Source organism: Grammomys surdaster, unplaced genomic scaffold (genome assembly GCF_004785775.1).
Source record: "Grammomys surdaster isolate TR1022 unplaced genomic scaffold, NIH_TR_1.0 207564, whole genome shotgun sequence".
In the NCBI taxonomy this organism is placed as follows: Eukaryota; Metazoa; Chordata; class Mammalia; order Rodentia; family Muridae; genus Grammomys; species Grammomys surdaster.
The window spans coordinates 518-15,750 of record NW_021624112.1 but is presented as its reverse complement, the minus strand read 5'-3'; the positions used below and the strand labels follow the sequence as shown (position 1 = coordinate 15,750).

Below are 15,233 nucleotides of genomic sequence, written 5' to 3'. Positions count from 1 at the left end.
TTGGGAAACAGGATATGGCCCTGAAGGCAGGGCTGTCCTTATGATGCGATCACATTTCACCAGCCCCACAGGAAGTGGAAATTCTCTCCTCATACTCTACACTCTGACTTCCTCAATTCTGTGACTAGACCAGGCAGTAGACTCTCTGCAATCAGGTCTTACACAGATGACATTTCCTCAGCTCACCATGTCTGCCTCACCTGTGCTCATCACTGTCAGAGCCATATTGTAGCAAACATGTGTGATCATGTCACACAACAGTACAAATTTAAGTGTGGTTTTGCTTTGTTCCTTTTCACATTTTTACATGAAATATTTCCTTCTTTTCAACATTTTTGATGTTTCTGAGAAGGGTCCTGCTGTTTGTATCTGCCTGGAGTAAGATTTACAGCCTTTTCTTCATAGTCGCAAGTGATGCATTAGCATTGGGCACTATAGCTTCTGTTTGGTTTTTTTTTTTCACATTTTTATTTTCCTGTACAATTTTAGGGATTCAATTTCTATTCATTTACATAGTGTTTATTTTTTGTGTTTGTATATTTTTTTGTATATGTACATGCATGTGTGTCAAAGAACATCTGTGGAGGTCAGAACATAATTTCAATAATAAATTTTCCTTTCACCATGTTGATCCTGTCAATCAGAGTCAGGTCTTAAGTTGGCAGCAGGCCCTTATATACTGAGCCATCTCACTGTCCCTACACTTATCATCATCGTTTTCCTAAGTCCTTCTGCTTAGTCAACAAATTATGTGGTCATGGAGATACTAGTGCAAACAGCTCTCCAGGTGTTTATTTGAGTTGTTTGGGATAATGGTTGTTGATGAATGAATATGGCATGATTCCTGCTGAAGTTCAACACACAGTGGTGCAGGCGTGGGCAGCATTTGGGAGCACCACTGTATCATTGTGTTGCAGTTGTAAACTTGAGAAGCTAGCAATGGAGTTGCTGGAGGATGGCAGCACACAGGCCCAGCACGAAGTATGGGGTGGAACTTTCTGGATGTTGTAGGCAGCCAGGGTTGTGTCTCCCTCCATCTGCTGGTGGGAAATCTCAGCAGCTGCTAGAGTTTTGATGACATGACTTCTTAGTCCTGAATCCTCAATGGTGACACTGAATTCAACCTCAAAAATGATGGACTTCCCTTCAGTGCCTTGCCAAATATTGACATGTTTGTGTCTGCATGGTAGCACAGTTCAAAAGAAAGAACTCAGTAAAATTGTGTTTTTTCTGTTTATTTTTCTGTGTTAGGGATCAATGGAACAGCCTCCAGTGTTTTCAGTACATAATCTACCAGTGAGCTACACAACTGTTTTACTCTGTGTTTTCAATGTTTGGTGTTTTAATTTTTCTCTGTTGACTTTTTTCCTATGCTGATAGGTTCAGTTATCTTTGTGGTTGTATTCACACAGTCTTCCGCTATGTAGTCCTGGTTGTCCTGGACCTGGTTATGTAGACCAGTCTAAACTGGACCTCATAGAGATCTCCTCCCTATGCTTCCCAAGTGCAGGGATTAGAGATGTGGGACACCACAATGAGTCCTGTGTTTACAATTTAAACTTTCTAAAAATTTTATTCCTGTATATATTGTGTTAATTGAATCTTCATTCCTTCATCTTCCCTTCCCCTTACCCTATCCATCCGCTTACCCTCCTTACTAACCTGAATTTATTTTTGGTTCTTCCCTTGAACTTCATTTTCTTAAAATGTGCTGCTCAATCTCATGAGAGTTCTCATTTTTCCCTTTCATTTAATAAATTTGTGTATTCTTTGTTTTTCCTGTGGCTGAGGTGCTTCTTGATGTGAGCTCATCTTAATCCAGAGACCTGTTCTGTGACCTGCAGTGGGGTGTCCTGGACAGTGTTGTGGGTGCTTTGTGGGTTGGAAGCTTTTTGCACAGTGGTGCACTTGGTCTGAACCCATTCTTGTGGTTTTTGGGGATGGCTTATTGATATTCTACCTAGATTATCTGTCTATTGTCAAAGTGGTTACAGTGGTCTGAATTATCTCGTTGTCTGTCTCTTCCTTAATGTCTGACTAAGCATGTTTTGTGTGGGCGTTTCTGTCTTAAGGACTTAGTTTTATATTCATGTAATTTACTCGTATGAGTATTTTGCCTAAAGTGTTTGTATGTGTGTGTCAGTTTGTGTGTGTGTGTGTGTGTGTTTGTGGTGTGTGTTTGTGTGTGTGTGTGTAACATGTGTGTGCATTGAATATGTTGTATGTAGAAGAGAACACTGTATTCTCTGGGACTGAAGTTACCAGTGGTTGTGAACCATAATATGGGTGCTTGGGCTTGATCTCAGGTCCTCTGCAAGAGCAATCAGTGCTCTTAACCGTTGGGCCACCTCTTTATGTCTGAGTAAACTTTCATGACATTATATTTGCCAATTATCTGATTTTTTCCTTTTGTCCTCAGGTTGTCATATTTTTCTTCTGGTGTAACAAGTACATTACTCCAAATCTCATTTAAATATAAGCTTAAATATGGTGTCAATCTTTACTAGAATACCATCTCTGTTTCTTCCTCATTTTTAGAAATCAGTTGTTCAAAATGGTAAGCCATGCGTTTTGATTTAACTCTTTCTCAAACTATTTCCTCTTCCATTGTCCTTCGGACACATCTAATTATCTGTTCTTTCCTTCTTGTATTCAGTGTAGTTTGTGCCATCTTTACATAATTAGCCAAACCTTTAATGAAAACTGACTCTTTCTTTTCCAGGAGCTCTTAGGTTCCAATAGCTCATGACCTAATGGTGCAATCTCTCGTTTTCCATCCACATGCTGGCTTTAGTGTGTATTGGGTTTTTATTGGTCTTTAGATACTGTCCAGACACTGTGAGCTCATGTGTTCAACCTTTCAGCAGTGTTCAGAGAATAGTCTTCCTGTAGTCATCCATCACCTCTGGGTCTTAAGATTTCTCAGCCTCCATTTTTGTAATGATCCCAGGCTAAGAGTGTGTTCTCTGAGGAAAATCTTCTAACTCAGCTTCACTTTGAAGGATGGGCCCAGGGCTAACAAGTTACTTAATATTTTCCCATTTTTTTCTGAACCTAAAAAAATCCATGTTGTTTATTGTGTGGCTGTCTATATACATCATCTATCAAATGAGAAAAGTGATAAATTAGTAAAGTACTTGTTTGATTTCCTGAGAGGCCTGGGTTTAATCTCCAGCTCTGCATATTTCTGATGTGATAGCTCATATCTGTGATTTTATTCTCCACCTCTTGGACTTAGGAGGATTAGAGTTTTAGGTAGTTATCCAGTGAGCTTGAGTCAGCCCAGGATATATCAGACCATTTCCCATAAAACACAAAAAAGTTCCCTAGAGTATGTGAGTATTAACTACAGTTTATGTCTGTGTTTTGTCTTCAAACCATTAATGATGAATACATTTACTATAAAGATCCCAGACTCGAAGTATATGCTGAGTTTTATTTTTTATATCCCTTTTTATTTTTGGTTTTTGGGGGTTTTTTGCTTTTGTTTTTGGTTGGTTGGTTGGTTGGTTGGTTGGTTGGTTGGTTGGTTGGTTTTTGTTTTGTTTGTTTGGTTTTGTTTTTTTTTTTCTTCGAGACAGGGTTTCTCTGTGTAGCCCTGGCTGTCCTGGAACTCACACTGTAGACCAGGCAGTCCTCCCACTCAGAAATCCACATGCCTCTGCCTCCCAAGTGCTAGGATTAAAGGTGTGCGCCACCACTGCCCGGTTTCATATCCCTTTCTAAGGTGCAGATTTTGTTCTAGTTCCCACACCCCCATCTCATGACCTCTGTGAACTGTCATGCCCCTTGTGTCACATGGATATGGCACCTCTTTTCTGGCCAGTTGTTTTTCTTGACCTGATAATAAGTGATGGGTCACGCCATGTGAAACAGTAAGACTTGCATTCAGTGCTGTGAGCTCAGTCTCACCATTCTCCCCACAGGAATGAAGCTCAAAAGGAAAATGTGCTGCCCTCTCCTAGTTAGATTATCCGTGCGAGGAACTTGACTCAGATGACTTGTGGCACACAGGGCCTCTCATCACTCTTCTGTGATGCAGAGAGCTGGCAGAGACATCACACTTGTTAGTGGATGTGAACTCCTTAGGACATTGTGTCATGCTTTTTCTCCAACATTGCCCCATGGACTCCTGTTGATGGCCCCACATATATGTCAGTCTCTGAGCACATAGTGAGAAGGACTCTGCTTGGTTAGACCTACATAGATCCCTATATACCCCATTTTCACAGGCTTCCAGCTAGTCCCCATTATGCCCTTCATTGATCTCAGTTCTCACTCTCCACCCTCTCCCACCTTCCTCTCCCCACATCTCACTGCCATTCCCATTTCCCTCCTCATCTTTTCTCCTACCCACCTCTAATGGATATTTAGTTTCCCCTTGTGAGTGAGATTTAACAGCCTCTCTTGGGACTTCTTTCTTACCCTGTTTCTTTGGGTCTGTGGATTGTAGTGTGGTTTCTGCCCTTCATAGCTAATGTCTTACAACCGAATACATACCATATGTGACTTTCTGGTTCTGGGTTTCTTCACTCAAAATGATATTGTCAGGTTCTACTCATTTGTGGGCAATATTTGTGATGGTTCTGTTTTCATTAGCTGAATGGTATTCCATTGTGTTGATGGACTAAATTGTTTAATCCATTCTTCAGATAAGGTACATCTAAGTTGTTCCCAGTTCCTTGCTATTATGAATAAGGCTGCTATGAACACTGATGAGCAACTATCCCTGTGATATTGTGTGGCATTGTTTGGGTATATGCTCATTTGTGCAAAGGCTGAATCTTGATGCAAACCTATTCTTAATTTTTTGAGAAACAATCCAATTGATTTCCAAAATGGTTGTCCACACTTGTTTTTCCTCCAACAATGGAGGAATGTTCCCTTTCCTCACATCCTCACATCCTCACCAGCATATGCTATCATTTGCATTTTTTTATTTACTTCACCACACCTCCCCAGTCTTTAGGACTTCCAGTCCCTTGAAGGTTAGGTGCATCTTCTCTGACTGAACTCAGATGTAGCAGTCTTCTGCTGTATCTGTGTTGGAGGCCTCATATCAGCTGGTGTAAGCTGGCTGGTTGGTGGCTCAGTTTCTGAGAGATCACTGGGGTCTAGGTTAGTTGAGAGAGCTGGTCTTCATATAGGGTCACCCTCCTCCTCAGCTTCTTCCAACTTTTCCCGAATTCAACCACAGGTCTCAGCAGCAACTATCTATTGATTGTGAGTAAATATCTGTATCTGACTCAGCTGCTTCTTGGGTCTTTTGGAGGGTGATCATGATAGGCCCCTTGTTGTGAGCACTTTATAGCCTCAGTAATAGTGTAAGGCCTTGGGAGATCCCAATTTGGGCCTGTCACTGGATGCCCTTTTCCTCAGGCTCTTCTCCATTTTTGTCCCTATAATTTTTTCAGACAGGAACAATTCTGGGTCAGAGCTTTTCCACTGTGGGATGTCAACCCCATTCCTCACTTGATATCCTCTCTACTTGAGGTGGTCTCTACAAGTTTCCTCTCTTCACTGTAGGGCCTTTCCTGTAAGAACTTTCTCTTCGAATTCTTAGAGACTCTCACCTTCCTGGTCTCTGTTACTTTCTGGAGTGTTCACTGACCTCCAACCTCCAAAGGTTGCCTGTTTCCATTCTTTATAAACATAGTAAAAGCAATGTACAGCAAACCAGTAGCCAACATCAAACTAAATAGAGAGTTACAAATAGGAAAGGAAGAAGTCAATATATCGCTATTTGCAGATGATATGATAGTAGAATGTGGATGCAAAAGAAGTCACACAAAAACACAACCCAAGCTCAAGATACAGGACTTAGTTCCAGCCCAATGCTAGTGAAGATTCAGGAGAGAAACCTCCCTACCCCAGCATCATCCTGTTCCTGAGAATCAACAGGAGTCATCCTCAGCTGGGAAAATCCTGAAAGACACATAGGATTGTAGGTCTAACACATCAGAGTCCATCTCACTATGTGCTCAGTGACTATGGTGTATATAGTGCCATCGATGGGAGTCCATGGGACACTGTTGGAGAACAAGCATGACCAGCATCAAGAAAGAGTTCACCCTGCACCTGGTGCTGCACCTGTGTGGTAGCATCTTTCAGCAACTCCTTTGCTAGCTTCTCAAGTTTACAACTGCAATATGGAGATACACTGGTGCTCACAAATGCTGCCCATGCTTGCACCACTGTGCCTTTTACTGCAGCAAGAAGAATCATGGCCATGTTCATACAAAGACAACTTACATCCCAAGAAAAGCAAACCTGGCAATATTTTAGGCCCAGGATAACTGAAATATTTTTTTTTATGACTGAAGCAGAAGGACTTAGGAGAATTATGAGTATAAGTGTTGGGCCAGTGAGATGTCTCAGTATATAGGTGCCTGCTGCCACCTTTAACTCCTGAGTTTGTGGTCGATGGGATTAACATTGTACAAGAAAAACGATTACTCAGGTTGTATTCTGACACACACACACACACACACACACACACAGAACATTGCAATGCCTAATTGTAATATATCATTTAAGAATGTGAAGCAAAAAATACTTTAAATCTTATTCCAAGCAGATATACAGCAGGACATTTCTCAGAAACATCAAGAATATTCAAAAGAGGAAATTGTTTCACATAAAAATGTGAAAAAGAACAGAGCAAAACCACACTTAAATTTGTACTGTTGTGTGAGATGTTCACACTTGTCTGCTACAATATGGCGCTGAAAGTGATGGTCACAAGTTAAGCAGCCATGGTCAGCTAAGGAAATGTCATCTGTGTAAAACAAGTGTGCATAGGGTCTACTGCCTGGCCTAGTCACAACATTGAGGAAGTCACAGCATGTTGCCTGAGGAGTGCAGTTCCCTTTCCTGTGAGGCTGCTGAAATGTGACCATGTCATGGGGACAGCACTGCCTCCAGGGCCACACCCTGTTTCCAATCCCTTCAGACAGGCTCTGGAGCTCTGCCCTCAAGCACAGTTGCAGCCTCTGAGAGGAGATGCCATGACCTTCACCTTCACAGCCCTGCTCTGTCTTGGTGAGATGTGAAGAGGGGGAGGATATACTGGGTCTAGAAATGATCAGGGTCAGTAGCTGAACTCTTACCCATCAGGAGACCCCAGAGGCTTAGTTGTTTATGCAGAGGGAAGGAGCTGATCAAGTTTCAGGGACAAATCTCTCACAGGAAACTCTCTTCCAGGACTCACTCTGGGCCTCAGGATCTCAGTGCTGGCAGGTGAGTGTCTGCAGCTTCCCTGACCTGCTTTTCGCTTCATTTCCAATAGCCATGCTTGGGCGGGGATGATGGAAAACACCACATGTGTGCTATTCCTGAGGGTGACCTGAGGGTCATGGAGTTAAGGACTGCAATCAGAGGAAGGATGGTCTGAGTCCTGCCTGTTCTTTTTCTTTCAGGGTCCCTTCCTAAGCCTATCCTCAGAGCACAGCCGGACTCTGTAGTCTCCATGCACAGTAAGGTGACCTTCTTGTGTGAGGGGACCCAAGGAGCCACAAGTTACTGTCTCTATAAAGAACCAAAACAATATCCATTGTGCATAGAAAATCCACCTAAATCTGGTAACAAGATTGATTTCTTCTTTTCAAACATTGACCAGTACCATGCAGGACATTACCACTGTTATTATCAGATGCATGGTAAAGTTTCAGAGGACAGTGATGCCCTGGAGCTGGCTGTGACAGGTGAGAAGAAGTCACTCAAGAAGTCAGGCTGCTCTCAGTGCTGCACCACCACCTCACAGCCCTGGAGGATGACAAGGCCTGACAGACTTAACTGATTCTGCCTTTTCTCCTAGGAGCACACAGAAAACCCAGCCTGTCGGCCCAGCCCAGCCCTGTGGTGACCACAGAACAGAAGGTTACCCTCCAGTGTGTGTCACGGCAGAATTATGACAGGTTTATTCTGACTAAGGAAGAACCAAAGAAGCTCTTCGGGATGAAGAACTCACGGTATAACTATACTACTGGGAAATTTGAGGCCTTCTTCTCTGTGTATCCAGTGACCTCCAACCAGAGGTGGACATTCAGATGCTACAGCTATGGCAGTCACAACCCACAAGTGTGGTCAGAGCCTAGTGACCCCCTGGAACTCCTGGTCTCAGGTGAGGAACCACATCCTTTCCACTTAATGGTGAGGTGAAACGGTGCTCAGGGAGGCCTTGATGTGTTTTTTTCAAAAGAGAGAGACAGGATAAGTTCTGTAGAGTCAGGTATGGTGAAATGTGAAGGATGACTCTGAGGGACCCATCCCTTCCCCATGAGGTACCAACCATATGACAGATATTGTATAGAATAGAGTTTGTTTATGGACACGGGAAGGGGCATTAAATAGAGACAGGCAGAGAGACGGGGAGGGGAAGAGGTCAGCCAGGAACACTTGGACAGAGAAGGGGCTGGGGGGTGGAACAGAGGGAAAAAGCAATCAGAGAGAAAAAAGGCAAAGAGAATAGGAGAGTGAGGAGGGACCAAACACATCTTTTCTAGGAAGCCAGGCCTACGTGGTTGTTGCCAGGTAGAAGTTGGGCAGAGCCTAGAAGGAATGCTAACACTTGATGTGTGTTGTATGTGAGGAGCCAGGGCTCTTTAGCCCATTGACAGAGAGAGCACAGGAGACAGTGCGACCACAGATACAGATTTCAATGCAGAAAGTAGTACAAACCCAGGATGTCCAGGACTGAGATGAGTCTTCACAGGTCTTTGTCCTAATCTGGATCACATTAAATGCCATTCGTCTCCCAAGTGTGACTTTCTTGGTACCACTTTCAAACACACCCACTTGCTTCTCTCCTAATTCCTTGCAGGAAACCTCCCCAAACCCATCATCAAGGCTGAACCGGGCTCTGTGATCTCCTTCACTAGTTCCGTGACCATCTGGTGTCAGGGGAACATGGATGAAGAAATGTATTTTCTGCATAATGAGAGAAGCCAAAAAAACCTGGAACACACAGACACTGCAGGAGCCTGGGAACAAGGGCAAGTTCTTCATCCTTTCTGTGAGGAGAGATCATGCAGGACAATATCGCTGTTATTGTTACAGTTCAACTGGTTGGTCAGAGCCCAGTGACACCCTGGAGTTGGTGGTGACAGGTGAGGGGACAGTCAGATTCCTACCCCCAGGCTCTGTTCTTAGGAGTACTCCTCCTCCCACACAGTGATCCAAGAGAATGTTGTGACACTCCGAGGACAGGTAACAAACTTCCTCCTTCTCTCCTAGGAATCTATCAGGACTATGAACCCAGGCTGTCAGTGCTGCCCAGCCCTGTGGTGACAGTGGGAGGGAACATGACACTCCAGTGTGCCTCACAACGTCACTATGATAAATTCATTCTCACCAAGGAAGATCAGAAGTTCACCAGCTCACTGGTCACACAGCATATTCCTTCTAGAGGACAGTACCAAGCCATGTTTGTTATGGGACCCATGAGCCCAAACCTCACAGGGACATTCAGATGTTATGGTTACTACAAGAATACAGCACAATTGTGGTCAGTATCCAGTGAGCCCCTGGAAATTCACCTCTCAGGTGAGTTAGCACCACCATTCTTTCAATCTTTTCTGAGACCTAAGCCCTTTGCCATAGCCTGACCCTATGCAGAGTTAAAAGTAGAGAAGAACTAAATGGAGAGCCTGTGTTCTCAATCACAGCTCTGCTTGGGGAGAAGCTGTGACATGTGCTGGACAGGATTGGAGGTTAAAGGTTTTTGGTAAGAGCCAAGTCCTCAGTCACTGTCACCTTCCCTCCAGGGCCGTCCAAGAAGCCCTCTCTGCTGACTAACCAAGGCCATATCCTGGACTCTGGAATGAGCCTCACCCTGCAGTGTTGCTCTGACATCAACTATGACAGATTTGCTCTGTACAAGGTGGGGGAATCTAACATCATGCAGCACCCTAGCCAGTGGACCGACACTGACCTCTCCATGGCCAGCTTCACACTGGGCCATGTGAGCCACTCCACTGGAGGCCAATACAGATGCTATGGTGTGCACAACCTCTCCTCTGAGTGGTCAGCCTCCAGTGACCCCCTGGACGTCCTGATCACAGGTGAGGATCTACAGAGATTCAATCCGGTACCTAGCCTCTTCTCAGGCTCTCATGGGGGAGCTGAGGAGCTGAGGGTTGAGATGAGAGTTGGAGATCATGGGGAGAAACAGAGACAGAGACCAATGAGCAGATGAGCTCAGTCAGACAAAGAAGAGAGACCCAGGTTCTCAGGGTGGAATCATGCGTGGTTTTAGCTCTGAAGAAGGAAGACAGCCTCTCATCATTCCTTTCCCCTTCAGGACAGCTCCGTGTCACTCCTTCCCTCTCAGTGAAGCCTAACTCCACAGTACACACAGGAGAGAATGTAACCCTGCTGTGTTGGTCAATGTACAGTGTGGACACTTTCATTCTGTCCAAGGGGGGATCAGTCCAGCCACCCCTGCGACTAAAATCAAAGTTCAAAGATCGACAGTTCCAGGCAGAATTCTCAATGAATGCTGTGACCTCCCATCTCTCAGGCACCTACAAGTGCTATGGATCTCAAGACTCATATGACTCCCTACCTGTTGTCATATGCCAGTGCCCCTGTGGAGCTCACAGTCTCAGGTGAGGTGATCCTGACATCTCAGCATGAGTCACAGTCCACACTGTGACAGAGCAATTTACTTGGGTGGGAATAAGGAGATAAAAGGAAGGTTTTGTCAGAAGACACTTTCCATAATAGAGGAGTGGATCCCAGGAGGAGGTCACTTGAGTAATGTTCATTGTGTCTTCTATGGCCATCTAGGTTTGGATTAGCATGTATCAGGATCTAGCAGAGGTTACAGGGAAGATTGAAGTTACGTGGGCTTGCATCTAATCCTCATCCTCTTCTTTTTCTGTTTCCTAGGACCCATCAGAACCTCTACCTCACCTCCCACAACATCCATGACAACAGATGGTGAGTATCAGGCACCACTGTGCAGGGAGTAGGCTCCAACCCTGGGCTGCTTGGCAGCTCTTGGCCCTATGAAAGTCCTCATTTCTCTCTCAGTTCAGTTTGTGAATGTAGGAGGCAAACAAAGATCCAACAGTGACCACAGACACTGTGGCATAGAGGCTGGGCTACAGAAGGAGGCATTCGGAGAGAAATATTTACGCTTAGCATGGGGGAACAGGTGTAGGAAGTAGAAATCAGGGAACATAAACACTCAACTCCCCATCCTGTCCCTAAATCTTGCAAATTAAACCTATCATATACATGGAGTCAGGCCTCAGAAGGATAGTAAACACTCGGTTAAAATGTGGGTGCAAATGATCAATAGCTAGTTGTAGGTTTGATACACCTGATTCTAGAGATCTTGACTTGGTTAAGTTCTTCTCTTTCTAGGATGCTCTTGCTGAGTATATATGGGAGAAGCCTGGCCCATATGTATTACTTTTTTTCTTTGTGCGTGTTTGTTTTGATTTATTTCTTTTGTTTTGGTCTGGCCTTGGCTGTGAACTCCCCTGACAGAGAAGGGCTCCAGAACCTGATTCTGCAGTGGGACAGACACACAATATGGTGACATATGCAAGGGTGGGACATGAGGCTGTGGCAGGACATTAAGGCTCCTTCCCTCCAACACATGGGACTCAGCTCTGGTGCCGAGCGCAGGGATGGAAGTCACAGTCTCTGGGTTCAATTCCCAGTTCTGACACTTCCAGTCAGGTGACCTGAGGCAGGTCCACTGGCTAGATACAAAAAGAAACAATTTCGTAGTGCACTACTTCTATGGTGGGGAATGATGTGTGCAGAGACCCAGCATGTACCTATCACACAGTAGGTGCTCAGGTAAGCAGCAATGGGTCTCCACTCATAATGTCATTTGTTCCTCAGGTCTACAATGGTACCTGAAGGCCCTGATAGGAGTGTCTGTGGCCTTCCTCCTGTTCCTCTTCATGTTCATCTTCATCCTTCTCCAACGAAGACATCAGGAAAAATTCAGGAAGGATAGTGAGAAGAGTGTGTGTAAAATGGGTCTCAGTGTGAACATCCAAGCAGGGGCTCAATACACCAGCCATAGGGAAACTTTAATCTGAGGGAACATAGCTTATAAACACACTCAGATCATAGGGCAATTTTCTCAGAACTTGTGAAATGTTAGGCATTCTGTGAACATTACTATGTTCTCGGACATTTTCTCACTCACACTTTTGTTGTAAAGTTCCCTTTCTTCCTTCCCTTCACATGCCTCGGGAGGGGCTTCCCACCCTCCTAGAAGAGACTCCTCTCCCTTGCAGCCCAGAAAGAGAAAGAATTGCAACTTCCTGCAGGAGCTGCAGGGCCCATAACCAGGGACAGAAAACCCCAGAAGAGGTAAATCACAGTTGGAGACATTGATCTCTGCCTGCTTGACATACCTCAGTGCTAAGTGACATCTCCTTGTCCCTCCAGGTCAAACTCATCTGCTGCCACCCAGGAAGAAAGCCTTTGTGAGAGAAAGAGGGTCCTGGGAGGGGAGATGCCTGAGGTTTCAGAATTACAGGGGTGGTGGAGACATCCTGGGGGTTTCACTGTGTGGGTCTCAACTGCACAGGGATGTCATCACTTTCCCTGGTTTTCTGTGGCCACCTGGAGCAAGGCAGGAAAGTAGGAGTCTGAGACATCCCTAGACTCTGGTCAGGAGATATTCTGTTTGTTTTGCTGTGACAGATGCTTCAGTGGAGGACATGCAAACTGAGGATGGTGTGGAGCTGGACAGTTGGGTAAGGTCCATGTTGCCATCTATAGTGCTAAAACGTAGGGCCCAGGTTAGTCCAAGGGCCTTCTTTCATCTGTCTCCCTCACCTCTCTGCAATATCCACAGCTGACCACTCTGTCCATTCTGCCAGCAACTGCCTCCTGTGTGCTATGGACTCATTGCTTCCTGGTGTCTTAGCATCTGTCTTGAGTTCTTCTGAGGGGGAAGCCTGGGTGGAGAAACTCACAGTGACATCTAAGGGACCAGCAACTGCCATCAGGGAACACAGCAAAATAAAAGGAACTCGGGCAGCTATATGAGCTTTTGTTTTTCAGTTTGTGTATTGGTGTTTTGCCTGCATGTATGTCTCTGCATTACATGCATATTGATGCTCCTAGAGGCCAAAAGAGCATGTGCGGTATCCTAAAAAGTAGGGTTATAGATGATTGTAGGCTGCCATGTGAGTTCAGGAAGCAAAGATGGGTCCTCTGCAAGAGCAGCCAGTGATCTTAATCATGGAGCCATCTCTCCAACTCTTGGAAACCATTTTCAGGAAGATGAACTGTGTGGCTGAAGACAACACAGCTAGGCTCAGAACGTTAGGTTAAGCCAGAACTATAAGAAGGAAGCCCAGGAAGATCCCTTCAGAGAGGCAGTAATCAAAACAGGTCATTCCATCCATGCTATGAAAACTTAAGACATAGGAGATTTCCAGGGGAACATGGAGATGCTATCTGTACCTCACTACTTCCCTGCTACAGAGACCACCTGAGGAAGATCCCCAGGAAGAGACATATGCTCAGGTGAAACCCTCCAGGCTTAGGAGGCCAGGAGCTGTCTCACCTTCTGTCATGCCAAAGGAACAGCTGAACACACTATATGACCAAGCAGAAGAGGGCCAAGAAGTGGACAGTCAGGTGAGTCCTATCCTCCACAGACCTGCAGGTTCCCCAAGATAAGCATATATCTTCCTGTCACCCTCTCCCATTCCAGGTTACCGAATCCAAGGAGCCCCAGGATGTGACCTATGCCCAGCTGTGCAGCAGGACACTGAGACAGGGGACAGCTGCACTTTCTCTCGCTCAGGCAGAGGAAGCCCCAGAAGAGCCAACTGTATATGCTGCTCTGGCGACTGCTCATCCACGGGCTGTTCCACAGGACAAGGAGCAATGACCCTCTGCCTGCCAGGATGCCTAACAGACACCACCAAGGGACTCTGGGAACTTTTGGAAACCTGACTGCACTTTAAGTAACATCACAGTTTGGAAATAAAGCCAGAGATTTCTCAATAATCAAGTGAAATGAGAAATGAAATAGAAGGGAAGGTTTTACATTGAGTGCTAACTTTAACGATATTTCTCAACAAATGAGAAAATTTACAGGCATAATTGCACAGTCCCATAATTCCAACAAATTGGAGGCTGGGGCAGGGGAATTGCCTTTGTTTTGTGGTGATAGTGGGGTATGTAGTGTATTTCATGATAGACTGGGTACAGAGTGAGACATGTTTCAAATAACATTAGCTACCAAAGGCCAGAATGGAGGTGTGCACCTGAAATTCTAACACTTTGAAGGAATGGAAAGGAGAGTTAAGTCAAGGCCATCTTTAGCTACATAGCCTAGGAGTAAGAGGCTAGCCTGGAACACACTAGACACTGTAAAAAACAGATAAATAAGCCAGGCTTGGTAGTACTTGCCTTCAATCTAAGCACTAAGAAAGTAGAGACAGACAGATCTTGGACCCCCATAGTGCTCGGTGGACTTGGTATCTGTTCTGCTCTGCTGGAGCCCCTAATGGGCTTTCGGTCTGCAACTCTACAGGACCCTGGGCTGATCAATGTGCCCATTCCCTCACACCTAAGCCCTGACTGTCTCCCAGAAGACCTGCTATAACCACAGACACAGGAGGCCTGCCCTTAACCAGGGAGGCAGGAGGCCCGGTCTAACCAGAGACAGCACTGACTCCCAGGAGGCTGGCCGTAACCTGGGGCACACAGCTCCACTTTTCTCCAAAGGAGATCAACTCCAATATGAGACACCCAAGCTAGTTATCATCAGAGTCAACTAGATGGCAAAAGGCAAGTGTGAGATCCTAATCAACCAAACCCAATGCAAATTTGGCAACATGACAGAAGCCAGCTTTCCTACCACAGCAAGCCCTAGATGAATGAAGAGCAAGATTCTGACCTTGAATCTCATCTCATAAAGATGATAGAGGACTTTAAGGAGGATACAGATAATTCTCTTAAAGAAATACAGGGATAGGCAGGCAAACAGGTAGAAACCCTTAAAGAGGAAACAAATAAATCCCTTAAAGAAATACAGGAAATACCATGCAACAGCTGAAGGAATTAAAGAAAACAGTCCAAGACATGAAAATGGAAATGAAAGCAATAAGAAGATCACGAATAGAGACAACCATGGAGATGGAAAACCTAGGAAAGAGGACAGAACTACAGATGCAAGCCTCACCAGCAGAGTATAAGAGATGAAAGAAAGAATCTCAGGTGTAGAAGATAACACCAGACAA

General features: G+C 45.0%; 1 protein-coding gene across 1 annotated transcript; it reads left to right on the top strand.

The window, feature by feature from the left end:
* The first annotated feature begins 6,902 nt into the window (after positions 1-6,902).
* On the top strand, positions 6,903-13,995 carry LOC114615949 (leukocyte immunoglobulin-like receptor subfamily B member 3). Its single transcript, XM_028761531.1, is given in 17 exon segments — positions 6,903-7,041; positions 7,204-7,239; positions 7,419-7,703; positions 7,817-8,122; positions 8,822-8,949; positions 8,951-9,107; positions 9,235-9,543; positions 9,765-10,061; positions 10,301-10,554; positions 10,556-10,607; positions 10,891-10,941; positions 11,860-11,985; positions 12,264-12,339; positions 12,418-12,455; positions 12,676-12,728; positions 13,465-13,620; positions 13,697-13,995. Coding segments are annotated over 17 exon segments (2,643 nt in total). The 3' UTR covers positions 13,877-13,995.
* The last annotated feature ends 1,238 nt before the right edge of the window (positions 13,996-15,233 follow it).